The 27,228-nt window shown below is 52.5% G+C and overlaps 1 protein-coding gene and 1 long non-coding RNA gene across 3 annotated transcripts in view; one reads left to right on the top strand and one right to left on the bottom strand.

The window, feature by feature from the left end:
- The window catches only part of FLVCR2 (FLVCR choline and putative heme transporter 2), a 63,242-nt gene extending 37,199 nt beyond the window's left edge, over positions 1-26,043 (bottom strand). The window contains exon 1 of the mRNA XM_002719577.6: positions 25,040-26,043. Coding sequence (XP_002719623.1) covers positions 25,040-25,708 — 669 coding nt within the window. The 5' untranslated portion in view covers positions 25,709-26,043. The remainder of the gene's footprint in view (positions 1-25,039) is intronic.
- LOC127484603 (uncharacterized) lies at positions 2,219-4,453 on the top strand. 2 transcript variants are annotated; one of them, XR_007911666.3, is made up of 3 exons: positions 2,219-2,662; positions 2,758-2,853; positions 4,360-4,453. It is a non-coding gene; the product is annotated as an uncharacterized LOC127484603 (long non-coding RNA). The 2 variants fall into 2 exon arrangements; XR_016226681.1 differs by having other exon boundaries at positions 2,220-2,589.
- Positions 26,044-27,228: the final 1,185 nt, after the last annotated feature.

Raw genomic sequence — 27,228 nt, 5'->3', positions numbered from 1 at the left:
CTCACAGCTGAGACCACAGGGACTTTGCACAGGCTCCTCTGCCTGGACTGGAATGCCAATGCACCCCCCCACCCCCGCAATGCAGACAACCCTTAGGTCTGAGGTCAAGTTGCACTTCCCCAGGGACCCATTTTCTGAAGCCTCACCCCAAGTGAGCTCCCTGCAGAGGTGACCTTCTCTCTGAATGATTATTTATCAATATCCCTCTCCCCAGGCAGACCATGAGGGCTCACATTCATCTCTGAAGTCTAGTACCTAATAATGGCCATCACAGTAAACCATACAGTGCTTTACGGGGGATGTCTCAGTCCCCACAGCAATCCCAGACAGAGGCTGCAACACAGTCTCAACTTGACAGATGCGGGCACTGAGGTCCAGAAGGGTTCAGACACTTGTCCGAGGTCACACAGCTGGAGCTGGCATTTCAGCACACAGCACCTCGGAGTCCAGGGCAAGCATAAAAATATCTACAGCTTACTTCACCCCCAAAAGACGGTGCTGGCAATGATGTGGTGAGCAAAGGGACGGAGAAGCAGCCTTGGATGCCCCATTTTCATGATCTATTTCATTGTCTGCCTTTTCTGCAAACCCCAGGGTGATACCTAGCGCTGCTGCAGTGGCAGCGGCAAACATTTCCCGAGCAAATGTCACAGTCGCCAGCACATGTGCACAGCCTCAGAGCTCCGGGTGACGGGAAGAAGCCACAGCTCGCCCCCGTCACCTGTCGTCTGGTCCACCCAACTGGGAGAGAACAGAACTGGAAAAGCACAAGGCTGCACCTGGAGTAGGATGTCCACCCGTCACACAACACAACACGTCAGACAGCTCCGATATCCATGAAGCCTCTGCCCCCAGCCGCCATCAACAAGGTCACAACTAAATTAGAACCACAGCATAAAGATGTCATTCTGAGTTTTGGGGTCAAGAGAGAGCCAGGCCTTCAGGGGGAGGGTCCCAGGGCTTCCACAAAAGGCAGGGAGCCCTCTGTCAACACAGGCACCTGGCAGTGTCACCTGAGCCCTGGAAAGGCTCCCAAGGCCTCCTCCAGGCTGTTGACAAGGTGGACCCTGCCCTTCTGGTTAGGAGATAACGATCCCAACCAACAGGTTCTCACCGACCCAACCTCATTCTTCCCTAGGCACAGGCAGCCCACCCCGGTCGAGGCAATCGGTCTCTGGGTTGGGCCCCTGTGGGATTCAGAGCTCCCTGGCGTCCCCTTGTTGGGGCAGCATCTTTCCCTGCGGCATAGCCCCTTGGCCCGAAGGCTTCCTCCAGGCTGGGGCTCCTCATGACCTCCCGTGGGTGCACTCCGCTCCTTAAGGAGCTCATTGGGTGCTCTGCCCCTTTTAGCGGAAACCCCCACCTCTCCTGCTTCCTGCGCCAACACTGGCATCTTCATACTGGCACAGGGATGAAGGGCTCACACTCTGGGGTCAGGAAGATGAGTTCAAAGCCCAGCTCCGCCAGTTACTCAATGTCTGATCTTGGCAAGGTCATCGGCCTCTTCCAGCCTGCCTGTTTCCTAACCCACCAAAGGAAAACGGACCAGTTAGGGTTCATTCTCTACAGGCAAGCTCGGCTCTCCAAGCCTGCACATGCGCAGTGGCAGTGGCCACAAGGGAGGCTTCTGGGACAGCCAAGATACTTGGTTTGTGTATGGTGCTCATGCAAACCATGCCACCTCTCCACTTCCGTGTCAGCTCGCTCGCTCTCTCTCTCTCTCTCTCCCTCCCTCCCTCCCTCCCTAAGATACTATTTACTCGAAAGACAGAGTAACCGGGAGACAGACATTCCATCCACTGGTTCACTCCCCAAAACGCACAGCCACATCAGTCAGCGCCAGCTCCAAGCCAGGAGCGCCAGGTTCTCCCACGTGGGTAGCAGGGGCCCAAGCATCCCCGTCATCTTCCGCTGCTTTCCCAGGCACATGAGCAGGGAGCTGGATCAGAAGTGGAGCAGCCAGGACTCCAACCAGTCAGTGCCCATACGGGACGCCAGTGTCACAGGCGGTGGCTTAACCCGCTGCGCCACACACCGGCTCCCTGTTCTCTCTCAACGCTCCTGCTCATCTTGAATTCTGCCTCCTACATTGGCTCCATCCCAGCCCCTCCCCAGTCGTCCCTCCAAGTCCCCCAGGGTGCGTCCTCTCCCCCTGCAGCCCTGCCGCGCCTCTCCTCCTCAGGCCTGCGCCCCAGGGCCACCTTCCTCAGCGACCTGCAGGCACCGACGGCCCTCACGCAGGAAGTCCCGCCCTGCGGCGGGCAGGAAGTCCCGCCCCGCGGCCTGCCGCTCAGGGCTTCCTCCACCCGAGGGTTCCCCAGCTTTCAAGTCCACTTGCTCCTCGGTCCCTTTGCAGCTCTGTGTCCCGGTCGCGGCCCCAGCCTTTCACCCTTCCGCGCTGCCCTTTAGCCGCGGCTCCGCCTGGTTTGTTCTCTGAGCCCGCGTGGGCGCTGTTCCCTCGGGCTCCTGGCCAGCCGTGACCTCCTTCTGATGGTTTCCCACCATTTTTTGGACACATTTTCCTGGTGCCAGGCAAATGGAAGAGGCGCTTGCTCAAGAAATGGGTGTTGGTGACGTAGGCGGCTGCAGGTCAGCCAAGGAGACTTCCACGCGGATGCCTGGGGGAGCCCAGAGTCACAGAAAGATGCGGATGGAAACTGAGGTCTAGGCAAAGGTCCCGGGGACAAGTCTGCTGCATAACCTAGCGTGGTTGAGAGTCCTATGGAGTTTTGAAATTTTTATTTCTTTATTTTAAAGGGAAAGAGAGATAGAGAGTCTTCCATCCACTGGTTTCTCCCCGAATGCCTGCAACAGGAGAAGCCAGGAGCCAGGTTCTCAACCCAGGTGGCCCAGGTAGGTGGCAGGGACCCAGGTACTTAAGCTCTCTCCCAGGGTGCCCGTTAGCAGAAAGCTGGAATTTGAAACGGAGCCAGACACTCAGATGAGGGCTACTGGCATCTCAAGCAGCCTCTTAGCCACTGTGCCAGACACCTGTCCCTGATGTCAACGTTGAACCTAGGTGTCCACGTCAGACTAAGGTCCAGGAGCGCGGATGAGCAGCTTGAGAGCATGTAGTGTGCTGCCCGCACCAGCTCCCCCACAGCATGTTGTCCACGATGAGAAGCCAGGTAAAGGTGTGCATCTGCAGCTCCACACGCACTAGTGGTGCCTGAGCACACAACAGGACGGTGGAGGGAGCTGCAGACTGCCTTAGTGTGAGAAGTGTTACTACACATTTACAGGCACCAAAATGTGCTAATGCACTATGTCCAGTTTCCATTCCACACACAGACATGCCACATTGGACATGGGGCTGCACAGCCTGGCACTGTGTCCCTGGAGAGCAAGGCTACCACCAAAGCCCCGTCCATCACCCAGGACCACGTCCACATGGGGAATTACATGGGAGCGACTTCTACACTCACTGTTCTGTCCCCACTGGCATTGAAAGGCCATGCAGAGCTGCACACTTCACTCGTCTGGTGCCATACATACCACATTCTGTCCTTTGGCTGCTGTCACTTAGATGTTTGTTTTCACCTGCTAAGTGGACGCTCTGGGCGTGAGCTCCGGGACCCCAGCTGGGTGGGGTGAGGTGAGAGTGCAGGCCCTCTGCTGGGCGGGGCACCTGTGGGCCTGTGCAGAAGGCTCAGCCGCGGGTGCCCCAGAAGGAATGCAGGGAGACCAAGGAGGCCGCAGGGACTCCAACACCCCAGAGTCGAGAGTACAGGGCTTGCGTTTCCCCAGGAAAGGGAGTCCCCAGCCTCCTGGGCATGCCGGGCAGCACCGGGGAACTGGGGGGAACGTGCCCGTGGCAAACAGTAAGCACACACAAACCCTGCTCATAGGACTGTGTGTCTGTAACCCCCAAACCCAGGCCCTCGGCTTCTTTCCTAAAGGCCTCCCAGGATTAAGGAGGTGGCAGGCTTTCAGGCACAAAAGCAGCCCTAGAGACTCGGGGGGAAATCACTCATGACAGGACTTTGTGCGTCTGAGGGCTAAGCTTCGTCTCTAAGGACTTAGGAAGCGGGATCACAGCTGCTCAGTCCAGATATCCTGGGTGCTCCCTCCCCCGTCACCGGGTCCGGCCTCAAAGCTGTGATTATGCGGTTTTGCTCTTGGGTTCCCGTAAGCCCTCTGAAAGGAGAAAGGTGAGGGAAATGCTTAGGGTAGCTCGTGATCACTGGTCCTAGGGAACAGAACAGTGGTGATGAGAGCTGATGCTTCGGGCTTGCAACACGACAGGCACTGCCCTGAGCACCACACACATGTGCACACATGTACACATACACACACACATGCATTTCAGAAAGTTCATGGAAAGTGGAACTCTCTTTTTACTTTTTTTTACTTTTTCAGAGAAAAGCAGGATTTAAGTTGGAGACCTCCTGCTGAAGCGGCCAGGCAGGGGTTCCAAGAGAGGAAGACCCCAAAGTAAACATTTTATGCTTATGAGAGTCTTCAAAAAGTTCGTGAAAACGCATGTTATAAAAAAACCACACATGCATTTCAGAATCTTTTGCAGCAAAATAAGTGTACCTTTTAACTCCATTATTCTATAAACTTTTTGAAACGTCTTCGTGTGTGTGTGTGTGTGTGTGTGTGCATGTGCACTCTTTTAATCTCTATTTTAAAGTTGAGGAAATTGGCACTTAGGTAGCTGGTCCAAGATCACCTAACAGTAAGTGCTGAGGCTGGACTGCTAGGTCAGGCCATCTGCAGCGGAATGTGTATTCTCACCTTCTGGGCTGCAAGCTCTGGCCAGGACTGCTATTTAAACTATGCTGAGCACCTACCATGTGTGAGGCAGTGTGCAGAAAGGTATTTCACTGGTATCTCACTTAAGCCCTCACAACAACTCCTTAATGCTGGCAACAGCATCTTTGGTTTGGTTTTTACAGAGAGGAAAACATCAGTAATTCACCCAAGGTCACTCTGCTTCTAATGCCAGCCCTGAGATTCAAATCCATGGCTATCTGACTCCAAGGTCCTGCATGGACAAGGTGGAGGCCACAGAAGCATGGCTGCCCTCTCAGATCTGACCATTCTTGCAGGCTTGTGTGCTCAGTTTTGTAGTTCAAGGGTCCCCCCCACACATCCGGCTGCTGGAGGAGGCAGTGCCGAGAGGTGACCCCCACTAGTCTGGTTTGTTGACAGCATAGTTACACCCCATGGGTTTCTTGTTCTTATGGAATGCCTCATTTAATTTTGTTTCTCAACCTGTAGGGTGTTGTCTCCCCAACTAGACTGTTAATACCACGAAGAGAGAAGTAACATTGACTGATATTTCCTGTGCAACTCCTCTTACATGGTGTTTGGCACAGTGGCAAGAACAGAGATGGTGCTCACAAAGTATTTTCTGAGTAAAGCTATGACTCCTAGAACTGTGCAGCTCACCACTAACTCAAGCATTTCTAGTCTCCTCTGCAGCAAAACTATTGGGCCCAGCAGCAGCTTGCTGCATAGTGAGAATTGACCAACAGGAAGCAGACAAGGGACCAGCATGTGGCACAGGTTAAGCTACCTCCTGCGATGCCAGGATCCCATAGGAGCCCCAGCTGGAATCCTCCCTGCTTCACTTCCAACCCAACTCCCTGCTAATGCCCCCGGGAAAGCAGCAGAAGACCCAGGTAGCCAGGCCCCTACCATCCATGTGGTAGCTTAGGATTGAGTTCTTGGCTGCTGGCTTTGGCCTGGCCCTGGCCCAGCTGTAGCCCCAGCCATTATGGCCATCTGGGGAGGGAACCAGCAGATGGAAGCTCTGTTTTTCTCTATCTCTCCCTCTCTGTCTGTAACTCTGCTTTTGAAACAATTAAGTAAAACTTTAATTAAAAGAAAGAGGGAAGCAGACATGAGGTTTCAGAGTAACCAAGGAAGCCCTGACACAGGGAAGACCTCACATCTGGGGCTCCCGAAGATCAGGCCTGGAAGTCACGGGAATCTCTCCATCGAACCTACACTCAAAACGTACTGAATCCCAAGCACCCTTCTGAAGAGTAAGGGAGGAGACAACAGGTGCAAGACAAGGCACTCACTCCCACCAAGTAATTGTAATTATAATTTTTCTGATATAGCTTGATCTTGACCTGCAGCCTTGGTGCTGCATTCCCTCCTCATCTCTGGGGGTGGGGGTGAGGGGGGTCGGTGGGTACAGGGTAGCTGAAGAGCAGAGACACCCTAGGCTGTGAACGGAGAGCAGAGAGGCCCGAGTTCTGTAGGGAAACTTTTCTGCTTTTGATGCTGACACAGGAGTTGTTTTCTTTTTAACTCTTTCTTTCTTTTTTTTTTTTTTTCCTGAGCCCCTATTTATGCCTGCTTCAGAAATCACCAACTCGGGAGCCCCTCCCTTGAAGGGCTGGGTGCTTCTCTTGAAATCATCCTCATGGTGAACCCTGGGAAAGGTCATGCTAGGTCTCCCCAGGGCACACAAGTGGAGCCCCCTCTGCCTCCCCTCGCACTGAGAACACAAATCACTGTGGCCTCAGCACACGGATGTCCCTTGGCTCACCGCGTGGATGGCTGACCGCCATGGGCTTGCCGAACTTCTCCAGGACTCGACCAGGAAAGAGGGGAAGTGGCAGGGTAGCTGTCAACCCGCACAGCCAGCTGGGATGGCATCACACAGTCCTCAGCTTCTCTGGATTTTTCATTTCCTTTTTTTTTTTTTTTAAAGATTTATTTATTTATTTGAAAGGCAGAGTTACAGACAGAGAGAAGGGATCTTCCATCCTCTGGTTCACTCTCCAAACAGCCACAATGGCCAGGGCTGTGCCAGCCCAAAGCCAGGAACCAGGAACTGCTTCTGCACCTCCCACGTGGGTCTAGGGGCCCAAGAACTTGGGCCATTTTCAGCTGCTTTCCCAGGCCATTTGCATAGAGCTGGATGGGGAAGTGAAGCATCTGGGACTTGAACTGGCACCCACATGGGATACCGGCACTGCAGGCAGTGGTCTAACCCACTATGCCAAAGTGTGGGCCCCGATTTCTCACTTCGGAAGCAGGCAGCAAACAGAATTCTGTTGAAATGCTTTGGCTCTGTTCCAGCCACCAGCACTCAACAGCAGATAGATGCTAGGGCCCTCCCTGCCCTTTGACACAGAACAGCCCAAAGGAAAAGAAGTCTTTGCTGTCATTCCTGAAAGTGGTGCTCATGTGACCCTCGGTGATCCTGCTAATCTCTAAATCTGGAAGGACTTCCCTGGTGACAGCCCTCCCACTCCAACCCGGTAGTGAAACTTGGGCCCAGGCAGTGACTTATCGACAGGCTCTGGACACGTCATTGCTTCATGGACTGGCACGAGGAAGACCCAGTTCCTCTTACTTGAGTGGACACTTCCAAAAATAGACAGGGTAGACCTCAAGTAGCTTTTTCATAAGCAGCCAACTTCTTGGGTGAACTGACCCTGCCTCATGACCTCAGAGAGAAGTTTGGGGAGGAAAAGAAATCTAAACCTATACCAACAGGATGATTAGCCCGATACCTACAGCATATGATGATCAGCCACCCCCATCGTACTCCGCCCCGAGAGAGCGGCACTCTCAGCTCTGACCCTGACGCTCAGGGAGTTACCCAGGGAGCTCTCACGGAGAGGCAACTCCCAGCATCCTGCTCTGCAGCCACCTCCCCTCCCGCCCGGCCTGACGCTGCCACCAGTTCCCCTCGGTAAGGGACAGGCGTACTGTCCAGTCTCTCCTCCCTTCAGTGTGGGCCCTGTGAGACCTGGGCCTTCTCTTTCCTGTTCACGGCGTCATCCCCAGTGTTCTGAACGCTGCTGGCCCATGAGAAGCTCAATAAATATCTGTTCAATAAATAAAAATAAAGGCTGGAGTGCACCCTCTCAAAATGAAACCCAGCCAAATAGGACAGGCCAAGGAGTTGAGTGCCTCTGTCCTCTGGTGCTAATGTGTCACATTCCCTGCTGTCCACTGGGGAGACAAAGGGTGGCTGGCTGGAGGAGTAGTGACCTGGGACAAGTAGGATTCAAGCCAAGATAAAGACTGCATGGCCGGGAGACAGAGATTTGGCCCAGGCTGGGGGCATCCTAACATTGGATGGGTTTTTATGTGGGTAACATGAAGATACAGGACCAGGCATACCGAGGGCAGAAACTGAGACCCTCTCCATGAAGAGAGACAGAGGAAGCTGGAGATGCCAGACAGAAACTGCGACACCTTCTTAGGGCTCTGACCTCTTCCCGGGGATACCCAACCCCGCGCATCCCCAGGGTTACCTGGATCCCTACCACTTGCTCTCTGAGTAGCCCCTCAGGAGAAAATGCCTTCCTCCCAGGCCCTGTCTCCAGGGAGGGGCTAAATGAGCTCTGTGCCGGGCCACCCCCACCACCTTCCCCCACGGAAGCCGGGAGCGGGCTAGGTGCATGCCGACTGCAAAGCTACAGCCTGCTGCTCCTCTGCACAAGTCCTTCACAGCCAGCTATGAGCTCCGTGAATCAAAAGGTGTTTGGCTCAGGAGTTAAGACACTGCCTGGGATGCCTGGCTTTGAGCCCCAGCTCCACTTCCAATTCCAGTTTTCTGACAATGTGCACCCTGGGAGGCAGAAGGACTTGGATCCCTGTTATCCACATGGGAAACTCGGATTGAATTCCTGGATCCTGCTTTCCATCTGGCTCCTAGGGGCATTTGGGGAGCAAACCAGTGCAGGGAAGATCGATCTCTCTCTCCCTCTTTCAAGTAAAATGAAAAAATAAAATTTTAAGAAGAAGAAGAAAGGTCCACTGGACTCCTGAAGCTGCAGAAGGATCAAGTCAGCCAAGACCGCCGACCCCCTTTATGGCTGCAAGGAATGTTCTAGAACAGAGAAGCTCAGGGAGACGTCCTACAAGCAGAATGGCCAGAGTTCACTCTGACAGTGAGCTGATGGCAAAGGCAAGCATGCTGAGCCCTCTACTTGAGGGTGCAGCCCCTGACCCAAGCTGCACCTCACCAGACAGACAGGGCATGGCGTGTGCGCAGGGAAGCCCTTTCATTGTCCTGTCAAGTGGCGAGTCCAGAGTCTTTGTTTCAAGTTCAAGCAAAGTCACTGAAATCAACACTTACTCAACACTCATACTTCACCACGCTCGAGGCACCTGCACCTCCCCAGCCTCAAGCAACACCGCGGATCAACCACAGGATGCCTAGCACACTGTATGGGAGAAGCCCGGGGGCCGCCGCCTTGTCCGTTTCATAGCTGAGTTTAAGCAACTTGCTGAATTCCCAGAGTTAACAGGTGGCGAGGTCAACACCAACACCTCAGGATCCATTTCCAGTCCTGCCCTCGTGCCTGGGAACCCCAGTGAGCTTCAGCAAGGCACTCCCAGCGTCATCCAGAGGGGGTGATTGGCAGCTGAGGAATGTGCTGCCCTGTGCTCTGCCTGCAGAAAGCCCGGGTCATTCTAAAGAGATAGCATTAATTAGTGTGCACCCCTTATCAAAGTCCTTTCTGAGTCAGAGGGCATTCCAGGGAAAGCAGCAGATGAGAGTGCGCCCCCGAGTCCCTGCGTGGCCTCCCAGCCGTGACCTGGGCCCTGGGAGCACAACTCCTGCACAGCTGCAGCCTGCCGAGAGCCAAACATTGGCACGCAGCACCGGCCTCACGCCAGAAGGAAGCAGAGGGTTACAAGGCCGCCCAGCGGGCCAGAGGCTGGGGATGTCTTTGGGGGACAGGGCAGTGGCACGAAGGGAGCTGGAGGGTGGTGAGGTCTGCCGGAAAGGAAGCAGCTCCAGGGGAGGGGCGGCCCCCAGCCCAGCCAGGCCCTGTCAAGCAGGGGCTCGACCACCTGCTGCTCTTCCCAGAAGCCACTTCAAAGGCTTTGGGAATTGAGGAAGTCAAGTGCAAGGGATTTTCTCACGGGACCAGCTACAGATAAAAGGTAAGAAAGATCAGTGAGAGGTTTGGGGTAGGCTGTACCCTCCCCCCACCATAACCACAGGAAACGCTCTGGAATGTTCTCTCTACAATGAGGAGATCTTCCATGGTGAGGCAAGAGACACCCAGGCTGGAAAGAATGCGAAAGATAAAAGCACAGCGCGACTGCAATCAGCACCTTGTGGTCCATGCGTTCTGAGTCCCCCGTGTGGACACGGCCTCTCCAGGCCTTCTGTCTCAGGGTCCCTGTTGCTGATGGGGCTGACTTCTGTCTAGAAGCTTGGTGCTGCTGGCCCCACCTGACTCTCCAGGAGAGACAGTAGACAGGTGGATCGGCTCAAATTCCCAGTGTATACACCAAAGAGGGGGGATCTGTCCCCCAAAATTCCAGGGAGGGGCAGCCTTAATTGAAGAGAGCACTGGATTCAAAAGATGCCATGAGGACGACTGTTAAAGCAGGAGTTTGGGATAAAAGGAGAAGCTGGAAGTGCATTGAGGAAATGTTTAGGGAAGGTTCGTTGGGTTCCAGGAACGTTCATGGGGACACAGCCACATTTAACTTTCATGGTAACCCTACAGGCTGGCATTGATGAAGCTGATGGCCAAAGAGGACAACTGCTGGAGGCCGCAAACGTGGCTGCTGGCAGAACTGGTCCAGCTGCCCTGCCTTCCCCTCCAAGAGTTCTCAAACTTCCGTGGGCGTCACAACCCTGGAGAAGACTCAGAAACAGTCCTGGGCTAATTCCTGGGTCTGCCCTGGTGCCTGCCCTGGTGTCTGCCCTGGCCTGCATCTCCAGTAGACACTTTAGGTGGTTTTGTTGCTGAAGGTTCAGAGACGACTGCTTTCAACTGCCCCAAGGGAGGGGACCAAGAGGCAGCTCCCAGCGCTGGATTCTTCCAGGTCTCACGGGAAGGGGTGGCAGTGAGAGAGAGAAGTGTATTCCTGTCCATATCCAGTAGATGATGGTTCCTGGAGTGCGCTCCCATGGGTAGCTCCACACACATGTCCAGCCGCAAACAGGAAGCCAGGACAAAGATCTGAGGCGGCCTGGATCGCTCACCAAACAAACAGCCCCTGGGAATGGGCCCTGCTGTACCATGGGCTGCTCACTCACCACATTTCTCTGAGTAGATGGTCACAGCCAACAGCACTGGGCACAGATACGAGGGTACTCCCGAGAGTTCATGGAAAATGGAAGTAAAAGATAAGTCTATTTGGGTGCAAAAATCCAGAAATCGATGTGTAGTTTTTTTCATAATATGGATTTTCCCACAAACTTTTTGGAGTCCCCTTATATGCATGGATTTCAATTTTCTTTGCATTGAAATAAACTTATCTTTTAATTCCACTTTCCACGAATCTTTTGAACCTCAAAGCTGCCTCTGGTGCCACAAAGGAAACCCAGCCATACCAACTCGGTTATTTTGGGCACAAATCAGGCATTTCCAGGAGGAGAGGAGGACAAGAAAGGAGGAAAAGCCCCCACCTGGCCCCAGCTCCCTCCCTTCTGGAGCCAACAAGGCTGCCCAATCCAAAGCGCTCTCCTGGGACTGAAAGGGGTTTGTGTTCACCTCTCTGGAGGAGGAATCTGACCGGAGCCAAAGCAAACACCACTGCCCCGGGGACACTGTCTAATCCCCAGCCATGTCCATCTCCCCCTCTGCAAACACGGGCGGCACTGCGGCTGTCTGCCCTCTGGCTGGAGCAAGGCGAAGGCCACGCACGACTTGAGTGACTTGAGTGTGGGGGTGACAGCTGAGCTCAAGGTTTTGCACAGTAGGAAAAAGGAAAGACACCTGCGATAAGGTCAGAAAACAGAAGCGTCCAGCTGGGCCGCCCCAGCCTGCAGGGAGCCCTCCACCTCAGAATGACTCACCAAAGAAAAAGACCCTGGGTTCTGCAGCATCAAGGCCACCCTGTTAGGGGGAGGGCAGGAGGGGTGCCAGGTAGAAAGCCCCAGACAGAGAGTAAGTGAACAAAGAGGAAACACCGCCTTTCACCTTGACCCTGCCTGCCGCTCTCCATCAGCCCTGATGGGGCTCCCACCCTCATCCTGCATCCACATGGGGCTGTTTGATGTTGGAGCTTGGGGGCAGCTGAAGTATGGAGAAGGACATCCTGTTAACACCATTGCTGGAAGAAGATAAAGAACAGGGCGGTGGAAAACAGCTGTGCGCACCTGATAAGGCTGGGTGTACTCCCCCACTGAGGAGCAGCTCAGGTGTAGGAGACTAAAGTCGGCAATGCAGGCATGAGAGTGGCCCACTGCCCTCCTCCCAAGGTCCTCATCACAGACAACAACAGCTCTCACCACCACACTCCTGGGAAAGAACACCCTCTCCCAGCACCTGAGTGTTAGTAAAATGGCGCAGTCTTATCTATGGCACGATCTACACCCTGACACCATCCTAGGCTCTAGCCCCGTCCGCCATTGCTAGAAGCCAGGTGGCCACATGGCCCAACCACTGCTGTCAGCTCCACCCCTGTCCTAATAGGATTCGCTGCTCCTACTTCCCTGCCCGCCCCCTGGCAAAGTTTTAAAAGGACCTGTTTGTTCCTGGACACGTGTGGCTCTCTCTGCATCTCCTGATCTCTGTCTCTCTCTCCATCTCCTGACCTCTGTCTCTGTCTCTTGATCTCTTTCTTACGCTCTCCTTGCCTCTCTTTTTCTCCTTCTTTGCCCCTTCCCTCCGGTCTGTCAGGTTTCCTCCAATAAACCCTTTCCCTTACTCCGGTGTTTGGTGTGTTTTGTGGCGGCCCTACACTGAGGAGCTCTCAAGAGAGGCAGGTCCCCAACAGGATGGTACTGGAAACGTCCTGGAAGGGCCCATCCTCTGCGTTCAGCTCCTGGTCACGTCAGGCATTAAGAATCTGCTCAGGGACAAGCATTGTGGCACAGCCTGCACAGCTGCCCAGGAAACCTGCAGCTCACCTCGTGGTGCCTGGGATTGAGTGCTGCCTCTGCCTCTGATCTAGCCTGCCGCTAATGGGCACACGACCTGGGAGGCAGCAGGTGAGGGCTCAGGTACTTGGGGCATTGCCACCCACGAGGAAGACTTGGATGGAGCTCTTGGCTCCTGGTTTCAACCTGGCCCAGCCCCAGCTGTTGCAGGCATTTGGGGGAATGAACTAGTGGATGAAAGCTCTCTCTTGCTCTTTCAAATAATTAAAAATAAATTAACTTTTTTTTTTAAAAAGCATTAGCTCAGAGAGGGATTTGGCTTAGCAGTTATGCCCATATTCTATATCAGAGTGCCTACACTCCTGTACCAGCTCTGCTCCTGATTCCAGCTTCCTGCTAATGCAGACCCTGGGAGGCGGCAATAATGCCTCAAGTACTTGGGTCCTTGCCACCCCTGAGGGAGACCCAGATTGAGTTCAAGGCTCTGGGCTTCAGCCTGGCGATCACAGGCATTTGGGGAGTGAACCAGCAGATGGGAGATCTATCTGTGTCTCTGCCTCTCACATAAATATCTAAAAAAAATACTGTTTTAAATAACGGCAAAGTGATCAGCTCAGCATCTACTCATTGGTGAAGGAAGCTGTCCTGCTTGCTCCCCACTGCTGTCCTGCGGGGGTAAAGTCCCCCTGCAGCTGCGCTCCCCTAACAGCTGTGCATATACACAGACACGGTTCAGTGTCGCCCTCGCCTTCCAGATCAGAACACACAGGCAAACACCTTACCTGCCGCAAAGGCGCAGAACACCTGTTCTTCCTTTCACACACCTCATCTGAAGAACTCTGCTGGCTAAACGCCCTCCACATATTGTCCCGTTCAATCTTCTGCACCATGTGCAGAAGCCAAAAGTTAGCACAATTATGGAGCCATCAGAGGAAACACAGCTGAGCTCCAGATGGTGGTTCTCAACCACCCCGGGGCTGGCATTGCTGGATGCACACGGCGAGGGCTTAATAGTTCTTCAATATGACATTGAGTAATATCAAGAAAACAACCCAGGCATGCTAAGTCTTTCTTCCAATTGTCTGCACTCAGTTAACATGATTGGTCACTTTAATCCTTTTCAGGAAGTGAAAGTCTGTAATTCATCCATCCATTTGCAAGCACCTGTTCTGCCCAGTACTCTGCTCTGAGATACAGAAGAGATGCAATCAGCCCAAGTCCCCAGCCTTGGGTAAGTTTGCCATTCAGCCAGAAAAGCAGGTGGAAGAGGAGGGAAGAGGGATGATGGAGATGGAGAAATACACAAACCAACAGAAAACAAAGACCACTGGTTGAGTAAACAAAGCAGCAGGTACCCAGGCCAAAAAATGTATTCCTCAGAGCACCCAATGTTATGAGGATGCTGGCAGAGGTGAGCAGGTGCTCCAGGTGGAAGGAAACACAGTCATAGGCAGTGGTTTTTGTTTGTTTTTTTTTTTGGTGGTGGTGGTGCTGTTTCAATCTACACAGTATTCAGCTTTAAAATTTTAACTGTAACAGTTCCTTCACATCAAGCACAGTCCAGGTGTGTGCAACCATCACCTTACTCCGTCTTGTTTCATCTTCCCAAACTGAAGCTCTGTACCCATCAACCAGTAACTCCCCATGTCTCTGCCTGCCCCCATCCACAAGCAACCACCATTCTACCTTCTGCCTATGAAGTTGACTGCTCTAGGCACCTGTGATATAACAGAAACATCGCTTGGTCATTATCCCGGGTGCCTGGCACAGAGCTCCACAACACCTTGGGATTTCCTGAGTGATAGGAATGCCTTTGGTCATTCATAAAGAGTCCCTTTCCAACACCCTGATTTATGATGCTACGTGATTTAGCTTAGGGCCCCTCCCTAGCCTCAGGATGAGGTATTTAGCCTTATGAGTGAAAGAACAAGGGGGCCTTTCAATCCCACCCCCGGGGAGGAGGAGAGTGGGCTGCAGATTGAGCTGGAGAACTCCTGGCAACGAGTTTCAGACAGCTTTGAGGCTGAGCAAATGAGTTGCTGGGAGAGCGATGCCAGGACAAGGCATGGGTGCTCCACACACACCCCCTTCCCCACATCTGGTCCCATTTGGCTGAGCTGCATCCTTTATAAGAAATGGGCAAATGTAAGTTGGTGTTTTTCTGAGATCTGTGAGCTGCTGCAGCAAATCAGACCTCTGAGAACCTCCAACTCAAAGCCACTGGGACTTGCAAAGGGTCTCTGCAGTGGGGACAGCCTTGTGGGACTGAGCCCTGCCCCTGTGGCGTCTGCCAACCAGGGGAAGTTGGTGTCAGAATTGAACTGAACTGTAAGACACCCAGCTGGAGTCCACAGGGTGAAACTGGTTGCTCTCAGAAAAAAGCAAAAAACAAAAAAACTTCTGTATCTCATATAATCAGAATGACAGTATTTGTCCTTATGTGACTGGTTTATTTCACTTAGAACAAGGTCACCACAGTTCAGCTGCATTGTAGCATGTCTCGGAATTTCCTTCCTTTTAAAAAAAATATTTATTTATTTATTTAAGAGGCTGTTAGATTAAGACAGAGAAGAGTGCGCACACATACTCTCACTCACTAGTTGACTTCCCAAACACCCACAACAGGATGAGCAGGCAGAAGCTGGGAGCCGGGAACTCAATCCCAGTCTCCCTGGGTGGCAGGAATGCAGCTACTTCAGCCAGCACCACTGCCTCCCAGGGTGTGTCCTGGCAGGAAGCTGGAGCCAGGACTCGGGTCCAGGACTCGAAGCCAGGCGTTCTGATGTCAGACCCTGGCGTCTTAACTGCTGGACCACACATCAGCTCCGAAGGCTCAATAAAATCCCACTGTGTGCACATTCTGTTTCTTCACCTGTGGCTGGACAGACACCCGAGATGCTTCCACCGTCCAGCTGTTGGGACTCGTAGCGCTATGAGCACTGAGTACACAAATACCTGGCGAAGCTCCTGCTTCAATTTTTTGGGTATTCATACTCAGAAGTGGAAGGATTGCATCATGTGGTAATTGTACTTTTCATTTTTTTTTTTTTTTTTTGAGGAACTGCTGTACTGTTTTCTATGGTGACTGCACCATTCTGCGTTCTCACCAGCAATGCATAGGGTTCCACGTCTGCACCACCTTGCCACCACACACACACACACACACACACACACACACACAATTGCACAACGGCAATCCTAGTGAGTCTGAACTGGTATCTCATTGTGGTTTTGATTTGTATCATTCTAATGCTGAACATCTTGTCATGTACTTATTAACCACTGGCATATCTTCTTTGGAGAAATATCTATCCAAGTTCCTTTACCTAATTTTAAATTGGGTTATTCATTTGCTGTCGAGTTGTAGGAGTTCTTTGTAAATTCAGCATATTAACCCCTTATCAAATCTGATTTATAGATAAGTTCTTTCATCCTTGAGGTTGCCTTTTCACTCTGTTGGCAGTGTGCTTTAACACACAACAGTTTTAAATTTTTATTTAGCCCAATTTATTTTTTCTTTTGACACCCCTACTTTTGGCATCATATCTAAGAAATCACTACCAAATCTAATGTCATAAAGCTTCTCCTGCTTTTTTCTCTTCTAAGAACTCATGTTTTTGGTTTTTATGTCTAAGTGTTGGACCCATGTTGAGTTAGTTTTGATAAGTTTGAATTAGTTTTGATCTTATAAGGCAAGATTCTAATTTTATTAGATATCTAATGTAGATATCTAGTTTTGACAGGGATTGCATTGAATCTGTAGACTGCTTTGGGTAGCATTAACATCTTAATATTATTGAGTCATCCAATCCACAGACATGGCATGTGCTTCCACTTAGGTGTATCTTTTTTTTTTTTTTTTTTTTTTGTCAGGCAGAGTTAGACAGTGAGAGAGACAGAGAGAGTTATAGACAGTGAGAGAGAGACAGAGAGAGACAGAGAGAAAGGTCTCCCCAAATGGCCACTACAGTTGGCGCTGTGCTGATCCAAAGCCAGGAGCCGGGTACTTCTTCCCAATCTCCCATGCAGGTGCAGGGACCCAAGCACTTGGGCCATCCTCGGCTGCCCTCCCGGGCCACAGCAGAGAGCTGGACTGGAAGAAGAGCAACCAGGACTAGTAGCCAGCGCCCCAGGACTAGAACCCGGGGTGCTGGTGCTGCAGGCGGAGGATTAGCCTAGTGAGCTGCAGTGCCAGCCCAGGTGTGTCTTCTTTAATGTCTTTCATCAACATTTTGTAATTTTTGGAATATGTCTTTTATATCCTTGGTTTATTCCTAATTTTTAATGCTATTTTTAGGTGAAATTGGTTTCTGAACTTCCTTGTTGGATGGTTCATATTAGTGCACAGATATACTGTTGTGTTAAAACTGATTAACATGTTGCAAAGTCAGTCTGCTGTGCCCTCACCAGCTTGCAGAAGGGAGCCAGGGACTAGAAGGCACAGCTTGGGGGAGGAGGTGAAGCAAGAGGGAGTTCAAAAGCGGTGACATTTCCACATTTCCTACCATTCTGAGTGTGACTTTTTCTTAGTTGGATGTGCTTGGTTGCAACAGACCTTTGATTTCCAGAGCACCCGTAAAGAAGTGATTTTAGGATCCCTGATCATTTACTGAGTGTTTCCATGGGGCTTGGAGCCTCCAAGGCATCTCGCTAGTGTCACATTCCACATTCCACAAGGAAATAGATCTTCAGGGAGACAGGGAGACGCAGAGGAGAAAGCTTGGAGATAACAAGAGATAGGCCAGAGAGGACAAGGGAGGGAGCAGGTGTCCAGGAGTCCTAACTGAAAACTTAGATTCAATCCACAGAATTAACAGGCACCTGTAACAACGCCTGGCCATTTCCACCTGGACACCAGACCCAATACACAGCAAGAGAACAGTCGGCGCTAGCAAGGCCTGGCGACGAGCAGGACAGTCCCTTCCTGCACACACTGCTCCTCAGTCCCGAAGGCTGCCAAAGTGCCTGATCACGAACCTTACCTGGAGTCCGGGCCCCTTCCTTAAAGCCTCTGAGAGACGCACACGGGGCCTGGGCTTCTGTATTTTCACCCAGCCCCTCCCTCGGTGACGGGAAACAGACGCCACCACTGAGGATGACCAGGTGAGTTTCCTCCCCATGGCACCGGCCCCTGAGCTCGGTTCACCTGCCTGCATGTTCAGGAAGAGTTCAAGAAAGTTCCACTTGGCTCGGCTCAGAAACTCCAACCCGGCAATTTTATCAGACCCATAGTTTTGAGACATAAAATACAATTTAAAAACTAACTTCAATTTAAATTGTATTTAAGATACAATTTAAAAACCAGGCTTCCAGCTGGACCCCTGGAACTCTCAAAGGATGAGGCTCTGAACTGGGAGAGATAATATCTGTATTCTACACTTTGTGTTACCCAGGAGGAAACAACTAGAAGCCATCAAACTCCAGGTGGTACTCCAGATGACGCCCCCAGGAAACCTGCATTCCCCAGATCAACTCTACAGCAGGAAGCAGCCAGAGCAGCCGGCACCCCCCATGTCCCTAACAGCAGTTAGGGTCCACTCTTCTGGGGGCAGGTGACAAGTTAGATGGGCTAACAGGTAGTTAGGCCACGTCCCTGTTGGATGAGAAACAGCGGAAGTCTCTTTTTTAAGAGAGTACAAAATGCAGGCTTCTCCCAAAAAGCCACCTTCAGTGAGACAAAAGTGCCAATCCTACCCTCCTGAGTTTCTCCTTTTCTCATGAGACTAGAAAGAAGAAGTTACCCTTGTGATGGCTTTTTGGTTTTGTCATCATCGGGCTAGACAGGATTACAGCTCTGGCCTTCTGATGGGTTTTGTCCCCACCCTTTATTGCCTGATCCTGAATTATGCCTAAAAACTCCTCTCAGTTTCTCGGGTCGAGCCCCTCTCCTGGCTGTTGCATCAGGTCTCTGACTTAAATAGACCTTGCTTTGCTCAAAACAAACTTAGAGGAGGTACTAGAACAGGGACAGGAAATACGATAGAGGCTATGGAGGCAGGGAGTAGCACTGGAAACGATGAAAAGTTTTGAGTACAGGTAGTGGTGACAGTTCTAGAATACTGTGAAGCTATGCAATGCCACAGGCTCGTACATTCATGGTTAATGTGACAAATATGTTTTACTATAATTTAAAGAAGAACAAATTTCACTAAAAGTCTTGATTTCTGGTTTTTCTTTAAACAAAAGTGAAAATCTGACAACTCTGGGTCATGCTTTGATATCAACCACTGGTGGGAGTGGGAGCAGCTGCTGCCTTCAGGTGGGACACACGTTCTCCAGTTCACTGGGGCTCAGCCAGGCTCCAGTGTCACTGACGGGGCCCACTCCACTCACTCTGAGGACCTGACTGGCTCCCAGGGCATCTGAGAGGATGGTCTTGGACCTACCTCACCCTACTTCTATCATCACCAGCCATGTTCTGCTCTCCCAGCCGCTGGCTCATTCTGACTTTTTTTTTTTTTTTTTTTTTTTTTTTTTTTTTTTTTTTTTTTTTGACAGCAGAGTGGACAGTGAGAGAGAGAGACAGAGAGAAAGGTCTTCTTTTTCTGTTGGTTCATCCCCCAGTGGCTGCTGTGGCTGGTGCACCACGCGGATCCGAAGCCAGGAGCCAGGTGCTTCTCCTGGTCTCCCATGGGGTGCAGGGCCCAAGCACTTGGGCCATCCTCCACCACACTGCTGGGCCACAGCAGAGAGCTGGCCTGGAAGAGGAGCAACTGGGACAGAATCTGGAGCCTCGACTGGGACTAGAACCTGGTGTGCCGGCGCGGCAGGCAGAGGATTAGCCTATGTCATTCTGACTTCTTAAAAAAAAATTATTTATTTGAAAGGCAGAGTGATGGGCAGGGTGCAGGGAGAGATCTGTCCACTGACTGACTCCCCAAATGTCCACAACAGCCAGGGCGAGGTGAGACTGAAGCCAGAAGCCAGAAACTCCATCTAAGTCTCCCACATGTGTCAGGAACCCAAGTATTTGGGCCATTACCTGCTGCCTCCCAGGTGTGTTAGCAGGAAGCTAGATGGGAAGCACAATAGCTGGGACTTGAACCAGCACTCCCATATGGGATGCAGGTGTCCCAAGTGACAGCTTAACCAGCTGGACCACAATGTCCACCCCCTTCCTGTCTTCTGATGCATAAAGAGAGGCCAGAAAACAGGGAACCGTGTGGACAAGCACTCTGCATGCCAGAACTAACAAAAGCCATTGAGGGGAGTAAACAGAAAAATTTACCTTCCTGCCTCAAACTTCACTCTGATCTTAAAAGTCCTCTGACATTAAATCCAGCATGATAAGCCTGGACTTGAACATCTCCACGTGGCCATGACTGTGGACTAAGACTGGTGGGACCACCCTTCTTCTAATTCTTACTCCGCAGTCATCTCAGAAACTCAGCTGCTCTGGGTGACACCACAGGACCAGCCAGTCCAACAGGCACAGCCTCTGCAAGCCCAGAGTCAGTTCCCTGGAGCACATTCTTACCTGGCAGAATCTGATGTCCTCTGCTGAATAGCATCATTGTTCTGGACCTGCACTGCCCACCTGGTGATGCAGCACAGCCCATCGCTTACTGGGAAAGGTGACCAGTCTGTAAGTGTGAAACGCACGCCAATTTGCAAGGACTTAGTAATGAACAGAAAGTAAAATGGCACATTACTGATTTTACTATATTGATAACATGCCAAAATTATATTTTGGATACACTGGGTAAGGAAAATATATTACTAAACCAGTTTCACCTGTTCTTTTTACTTTTTAACATTTTTAACATGGCTACGGGACAAGGTAGCTAGATATCTGGCTCACATTGTATTTCTAAAGGACAGCGCTATGTATTTTTGGCATCAGCATGGCTTCTGTAAGGTTCCTGTATCTTCTGTACCTCTATAGGCAGACAGATTGTCTCCGACTCTCCAAATATTTCTAGGTGGCACTGGGCACTGGGCTGAGAGAACTGAGGGGCCCCTAGGCGGTCCCTTCCCCTCCCTCTGCTGCATGCCCTTTATCTGAGTTGGAGCTGGCCTTGACACTCTCTTGCAACTCCTACTCTATCTTGTCCTGTGCGTCACACTATCTGATGCTAACATAAGGCTTTCTTCCAGTGCTGGTGCAGTAACAATGTGTGCATGTCACTCAGACCCCCACAGGGATCTGTTTCCCTTGAAACAATGCTGCAAGTGTTGCTTTAAAAAAAAAAAAAGCCAAGCTGTTTCCATAACCTGGAAGCAACTGGGCAGAGTTTACCAAGAAAAGGAAAGAGCCTCAGTTACAGTCTAGAGCCTCCTCTTCCCTGTCAGCCCAGTGAATCCGGCTGCACTGGTTTCTTTCCCCAGACATGCTGACCGCACCTTCTAGACCATGCAGTGTCACTCTGCTAGGTTAAGAGGTGGAATCAGCCCTCTAGCAGGAACTTCCAAACAGAAGGCATTTGGCACAGTAGTTACATCACTGCTTGGGATGCTGACATTCCACACTGAGGAGTGACTGGGATCAGGATCCCAGTTCCAGTTCTGATTCTAGCTTCCTGCTGATGTGCACCCTGGGAGGCAGTGAGTCACTGCTCGAATAGTTGGGCCCCACCATTCATGTGGGAGACCCAGATGGAGTTTCGGGCTTCTGGTTTCAGCTTGGGCCAGCCCTAGTTGTTGTGGGCGTTTGGGAAGTGAATCAGTAGATGGAGGATCCACGTCTACTTGTCTCTGCCTCTTTGCTTTTCAAATAAAAATAAATAAGCAAAGAGAAGGCAGTACTAGGAGAAGTGTTGGAAACTTTAACACCACCACCAACTCCTGGAGACACAAAGGGCAAAATGAGACCCTCAGAATCCCACTTTCCTTTTTTCCACACACATGGATTTTATTTTAATGGCTACTGACATGAGCTTTAGAAGTGGAGTTGAATTCAAATCTCCCTTCCACCCCTCGGGGATAAGGTGGCTAGATTTCTATAGGTCTGCATTGCCTCGTCTGCAACACTGAGACAATTCCACCGACCTCACAGAGTTGATCACATTAAGCAATGGATGAAAAAGTGCCTTGCCTATAGTACGTGTTACACAAACATCAACTTCCTTCTCCTTCCTCACCCTTTACCATAGCAACTAGGCAAGAAACTACTAAAAACCTCGTGGAAAACTGAACATAAATCCTCTATTTTATGATCTGGTTTGAATTTTTTAGTAACCTGAATCTTGGTGCTGATAGTTTTAGTCTGGTATAGGCACTCTGTGAAGGCAAGGCCTACTCTGCAGCCCTAGGCCAGTGTCTGGCAAAAGGCAGGCGCGAGGTAAATGCTTGTTGAATGAATGTATGTTGAATTTAATGCAAGCAGAGGTCAGTGCCTGTGTGGGTCATGTAAGAAAGCTTCCAAGTGATAGATCAGGGGCAGGCTCCATGGCACAGCAGGTTAAGCCTTGGGACACAGACATCCCATATCTGAGTGCTTGGGATCCAGTCCTGCCTCTGCTTCCAATGCAGCTGCCTGCTAACACGCACCTGGGAGGCAGTAGATGACGGCCCAGTACTTGGGACCCTGCTCAGATTGGGTTCCACGCCCTTGGCTTTGTTCTGGGCCAGCCTCAGCCATTGTGGGCATTTGGGGAGTAAACCAGCAAAGGGAAGATTTCTCTCTGTCTGCCTTTCAGATAAGTAAATCTTTTTCTTTTTTTAAAGAAGAAGTAATAGGTCAGAATCACCAGAATCTTCTGCACAGTCCAAGTGAATGAAGCTGCAGGCCGTGAAGAACGATTCTGCAGAACGACATCTGAAGTCTGCTGACAGCTTGTAAAGTGTTTTTTTCTAAGCACCACGGCTCAAGGTGCTCTGTTAATAGTTCTCCTCCATCCAGCCCTACTTTACCACAGAAAAAGCTTAAATCACATGCAAAGAAACAGCCGTCTCTACGTGAGGAAGTACACACAATGCAGTTTTTATAATGTTTAACTTAGCACAGAGGATTACACCTAAAAGATCAAACCTAGCAGATGTCTCTCCACGCCGCAGATAAAGCCTCTGTTTGCAGACCTAAAACTCTTAGCACTTCCTGACCTTATCAGGGGAGGGGATGAATAGTTATTCCTATTACATTTTAAAGACCCGTCCAGTACTAAACTCCCTCGCAGGGTGTGAGAAGCCTGTTAGATTGCACTCTATGGTGAACAAATCGCCTATCTTGATGGCGACTGAGGGACTTCTCCAATTAGTGATCCTGCCCTCCCCAAACAGTGGGGCTGGGATGGTGGCGACCTAGTCTAAATCCTATTCTGCTGCTAATAGGTTGGAAGCCCCCATCCTTTATCCCCCAATTCCACTGTCCTATAAAGGAAAAACCTAATGCAATGGGGATATTAAAAATCCAGTCAACCACTTTGGGGATAGGAGGATGATGGTGTGGTCCTCCACACTTGCTTTTAAGTTGCCCTGAACAAAAAGCCCATCTGGTTTCATCCCCAGGCTTTAAGTCCACAAAATCTTCAAAACATTCAAATCTGCAGGTTTGGGCCAGGGATTACCGCTGTTTATATGCTAAAGGTGGCCTCTCTGTTTGCTTCCATTGATTGCTTGCACTAACACCAACTAGCAGAACTCACTGATAGAGGGAAATTCAGCTCAAGTTACCATCCTGGTGGTGAAGACTAACAGAACCAAAATGTGCCTTTAGGGAAGCTTTGGACAGTTTCTGTCCCAAATGACAATCTGACTGATATGAGCAGATGCAAGAAAACAGGCCTATGAGAATTGGGGGCTGCTGCTCATGTGAAACACACAGCCAGGACCTCCCGTGCTTGGAAAAATAAGAGAGCCGGGCAGTAGTCCCATGACAGAAGACCCAAAAACCTGTGCTTCAAATACTTGGAGAAGGCAGTCATTTTCATAACATACCAACTTTCCGGATCAGAACTACATGGAGATGCAAAGAAATTTGAACTCTGCTTCCAAAAAGAAGGAAAGAAAAAGGATTAAGAATATGAGCTAAGGGGGCAAGTGTGTGGTGCGGCGGTTACGACACCACTTGGAATGCCCACATCCCATAACAGAGGGCCTGGGTTCTAGTCCCGGCTCTGATTCCGGTCCAGTTTCCTGCTAATGCACACTCTGGGAGGCAGCAGTTGATGGCCCCGGTAGCTGAGTCCCCACCACCCACATGGCAGATTGGGACTGAGTTTCTGGTTCCTGGCTTCAGCCCGCTGCAGCCCCAGCTGGGCATTTGGAAATGAATCAGCGGATGGAAGATCTCTCTCTCTCTCTCTCCTCTCCTTCTCTCTCCCTTTCAAATAAATGTTTTAAAAAAATCAAAGAAAAGAAAAAAGAATACGAGCTACTTATACCAGAGCCTTCTTGGAAATGGAGAACGAGATCTCTAGCCATCCCGTGGGTCTCGGCTCTCAACCCCAGGGAAGGAGTCTGGCACCAGACGTTGGTGCTCCTGTGCTGGCTTCTGCTGTGTGTAAAGGAGGTGAGAACAAGGCCACGCAGCACCAGGCGTGGCTCTGCTGTCCTGTGCTGGGCAGGAGACACAGCACTCGAGGGAAGCTGCTTGGTCCAGCTAAAAACACCTGCCAAGTTCTGATGACCCCAGAATGGTCGGATGCCCGAGTCTGCTGGCTGAGAGAGAAGAGCTCTCCGGAAGTCAAAGGTCGAAGCTGGGGGCCTGCATGGTGGCGCAGGGAATTAAGCTGCTGCCTGGGACAACCGAACCCCACGTCCAAGTGCCTGGTTTGAGTCTGAGCTACTCCAGTGCCAATCCAGCTTCCTGCTAATGTGCCTGGAAGACAGCAGGTGATGGCCCTAGCACTTGGGTTCCTGCCACCCACATGGGAGACCCCGATGGGGTTCCAAGTTCCTGGCTTCAGTCTGTCCCAGTCTGGCCTGGCTGTTGTGGGCATTTGGGGAGTGAACCAGTGGATGGGAGATAACTCCCTTGTCTGCCTTTTACACAGAATGAAAATGAATAAACGTTTTTTTAAAGGTCTAGGTTTGTGGACCGACACAGGGTAAGAAACAACACCACCACAGCAGAGCATGCTCTGGGAGCTTGCTGTCTGCTGTGGTTGACCAAAAATCGCCCCTGCTCTTGCTTGCCATTTACCTTGCCATGTGACCCTGTCACAATCACCCAATGACACTACCAGTCACAGGCAGGCATGGAGTCCCCCGGAGTCACAAAGGCTGTGAGGTGCACTCAGGTGCACAACCTAACACACCCCTCCCAGCCACCGGGGCAAGCCGCCCACTCCTCTGAACGCCCACCCACCCACCGGCTCCTCGGCTCACCTGATTGCCAAAGACGGCCACCGAGCAGGCTGTTGAAACCTCGTTAGCTCCGAACCAGACGGAAGCAATGCGCGAGGGCATGCCCAGAATGAAGACCTGGGCCACCGAGCAGATGATCTGGCCAAGCACGGTGACCGGGAAGAGATGCGGCTGCAGGCTGCCCAGTTTCACCCAGGCGCCCAGGCAGTTGAGCGCCGAGCCCGTGAGAGCGATGGTGCGCAGGCCGAATTTCTCCAGCAGCCAGGCCACGGGTAGCAGCAGAGGGATGTAGGTGATCATATAGCACATGGACAGCCAGTCGATGGCGAAGGCGCTGACGCCGTAGAAGTGCATGAAGATGTTGTTGATGGAGCCGTACTGGATCCACTGGAAGGCGTTGCACATGGAGTAGCAACTGAACACCAGCACCACGGGCCAGCGGCGTCGGCTGACCTTGATCACGCTGTCCTCGGGGCCCGAGCTGCTGGGGTGCGCCAGGCTGCCCCGCAGGGCCAAGGTACTAGGGTGGGCAGAGACGCTGGGGTGCACCGACACGCTGGGGTGCACCGACACGCTGGGGTGGATGGACACGCTGGGGTGCACCGACACGCTGGGGTGGACCGACACGCTGGGGTGGGTGGAGACGCTGGGGTCGCCGCGCTCGTCCTGGCTGGGATCCTCGTTCCCCATGGCCGCAGCCTCCCTCGGGAGCCCTGGGCAGGGGCGGACTCCGGCAGTCCCAGGGCGCAGTGAGTGGCCTTTTGCTGGTCGCCTACAGCCGTCCACTGGCTACTAGTGAGGAGACGCGAGGCCGAGTGATTGCAGCGCGCGGAGGCGCCCCGCGCTCACCCCTAGGCTCCCGCTCCCACTTGTCCTCGGGAGCGGTCCGTCTCCCACCCGTGGCCGCAGCTGTCCCCGGCCGCAGATGCCTCCGCGCGCTGTGGGTCGAGCCCGGGACAAGTCGGCTCCCGGCGCAGCCACTTTGCCGGCCCTGTGAGCGCTGGGGCCGGCTCGGGGCCTCGCCCCCTCGGGCGCACGTGACCGCCCCGCCCCCTCCCGCCCGGCCGCCCCCACCCCCGACGCCCTCCGCACCCGGCCTCTCCCGCCTTCCCGAGCTAGCCCCGGGGCGGTGCAGTTGTTTCGCCATAGTTTGCGGGACATATTCCTCCCCCACGCCCTGGGCGCCATGGAAACCGCCCGCTTAGCCTCCCCCCACCCCCCGCAGGGGACCCCGCAGCAAGACGCCCCTCCGCCCCGCCGAGGTCGCCCTAGCCCGCCCAAGGAGCCTCCCGGGTGCGAGTTCGCCTGCCCAGCGCGCGGGCGCGGATGCGCGGCGCCCCCGGCGAGCTCGGGCGAGTCCCGCCGGGATCCCCAACTTTCTCCCCCTGGCCTGGACTCCCCAGCTCCTGCCCGAACTTTTTCGGTGTAAAGAGACTGGCAGGTTTCTCGGTTGGCTTGCGCTCCGAGGTCAAGAGCGGTTGCAGAAATCTCGCGTTTCCGCTGCCTTCCCGGGTGGACGTGGGCTTGCCTCGGGGAAGTCGTGTTTGAACTTGGGACGCGGGGCTCTGATGTCCTGACGAGCCCCGGGCAGCTGCCACGGCGAGGACCCGAGGATGGCGGAGCGGCGAGACCTGAGAGCTTAGGAACTCGCGGGGGCAGCGCGGCAGCGCCCACCCTCCCGCCGCCCTAGGCACGGTCTGGAAGATGATGCTGGTCCCCAGCTAGCTCGCGGCTGCCCCCTGCCGGTGCCAGCGCCTTCAACCCCTGCCGCTGGAGAGCCGGGCTGCACGGCGCCCTGGCAGGTGCGCGCCGGTTCCCTCGGGGATCTCAACCGTAGCTCAGAGCTCCATTCCTGTAGTAAAAATGGGGATGATGAAAGAACAGCACCCCCTCTCATCGTTGTTGTTGAGGCTTGAGTGAGGGGATACAGAGAACGACTGGCAAGGTAGTCAGTCAGCGTCCCTTGAGCGCAGGCTGTCCTAACAGAAGGCTGACGTCTGCTGTTCGTTGAGAAACGTGTTGCGCGCACCAGCCCGTTTCAGCGGCACAAGAGTTGTGTGAGGGGCCCGGAGGTGACGTGCGCCCAGCCTTCCTCATCCAGCGATCCCACGTCCCGGGGCTGCTTGTGGCCTGGGAAAGCAGTAGAAGATGGCCCAAGTGCTTGAGCCCCTGCACCTGCATGGGAGACCCGGAGGAAGCTCCTGGCTCCT

The sequence above is a fragment of the Oryctolagus cuniculus genome, chromosome 20, assembly GCF_051225735.1.
Source record: "Oryctolagus cuniculus isolate XC-2025 breed Fujian yellow rabbit chromosome 20, ASM5122573v1, whole genome shotgun sequence".
Classification (NCBI taxonomy): Eukaryota; Metazoa; Chordata; class Mammalia; order Lagomorpha; family Leporidae; genus Oryctolagus; species Oryctolagus cuniculus.
The sequence above is the reverse complement of the archived record's forward strand: the minus strand, read 5'-3'. Positions and strand labels throughout refer to the sequence as shown.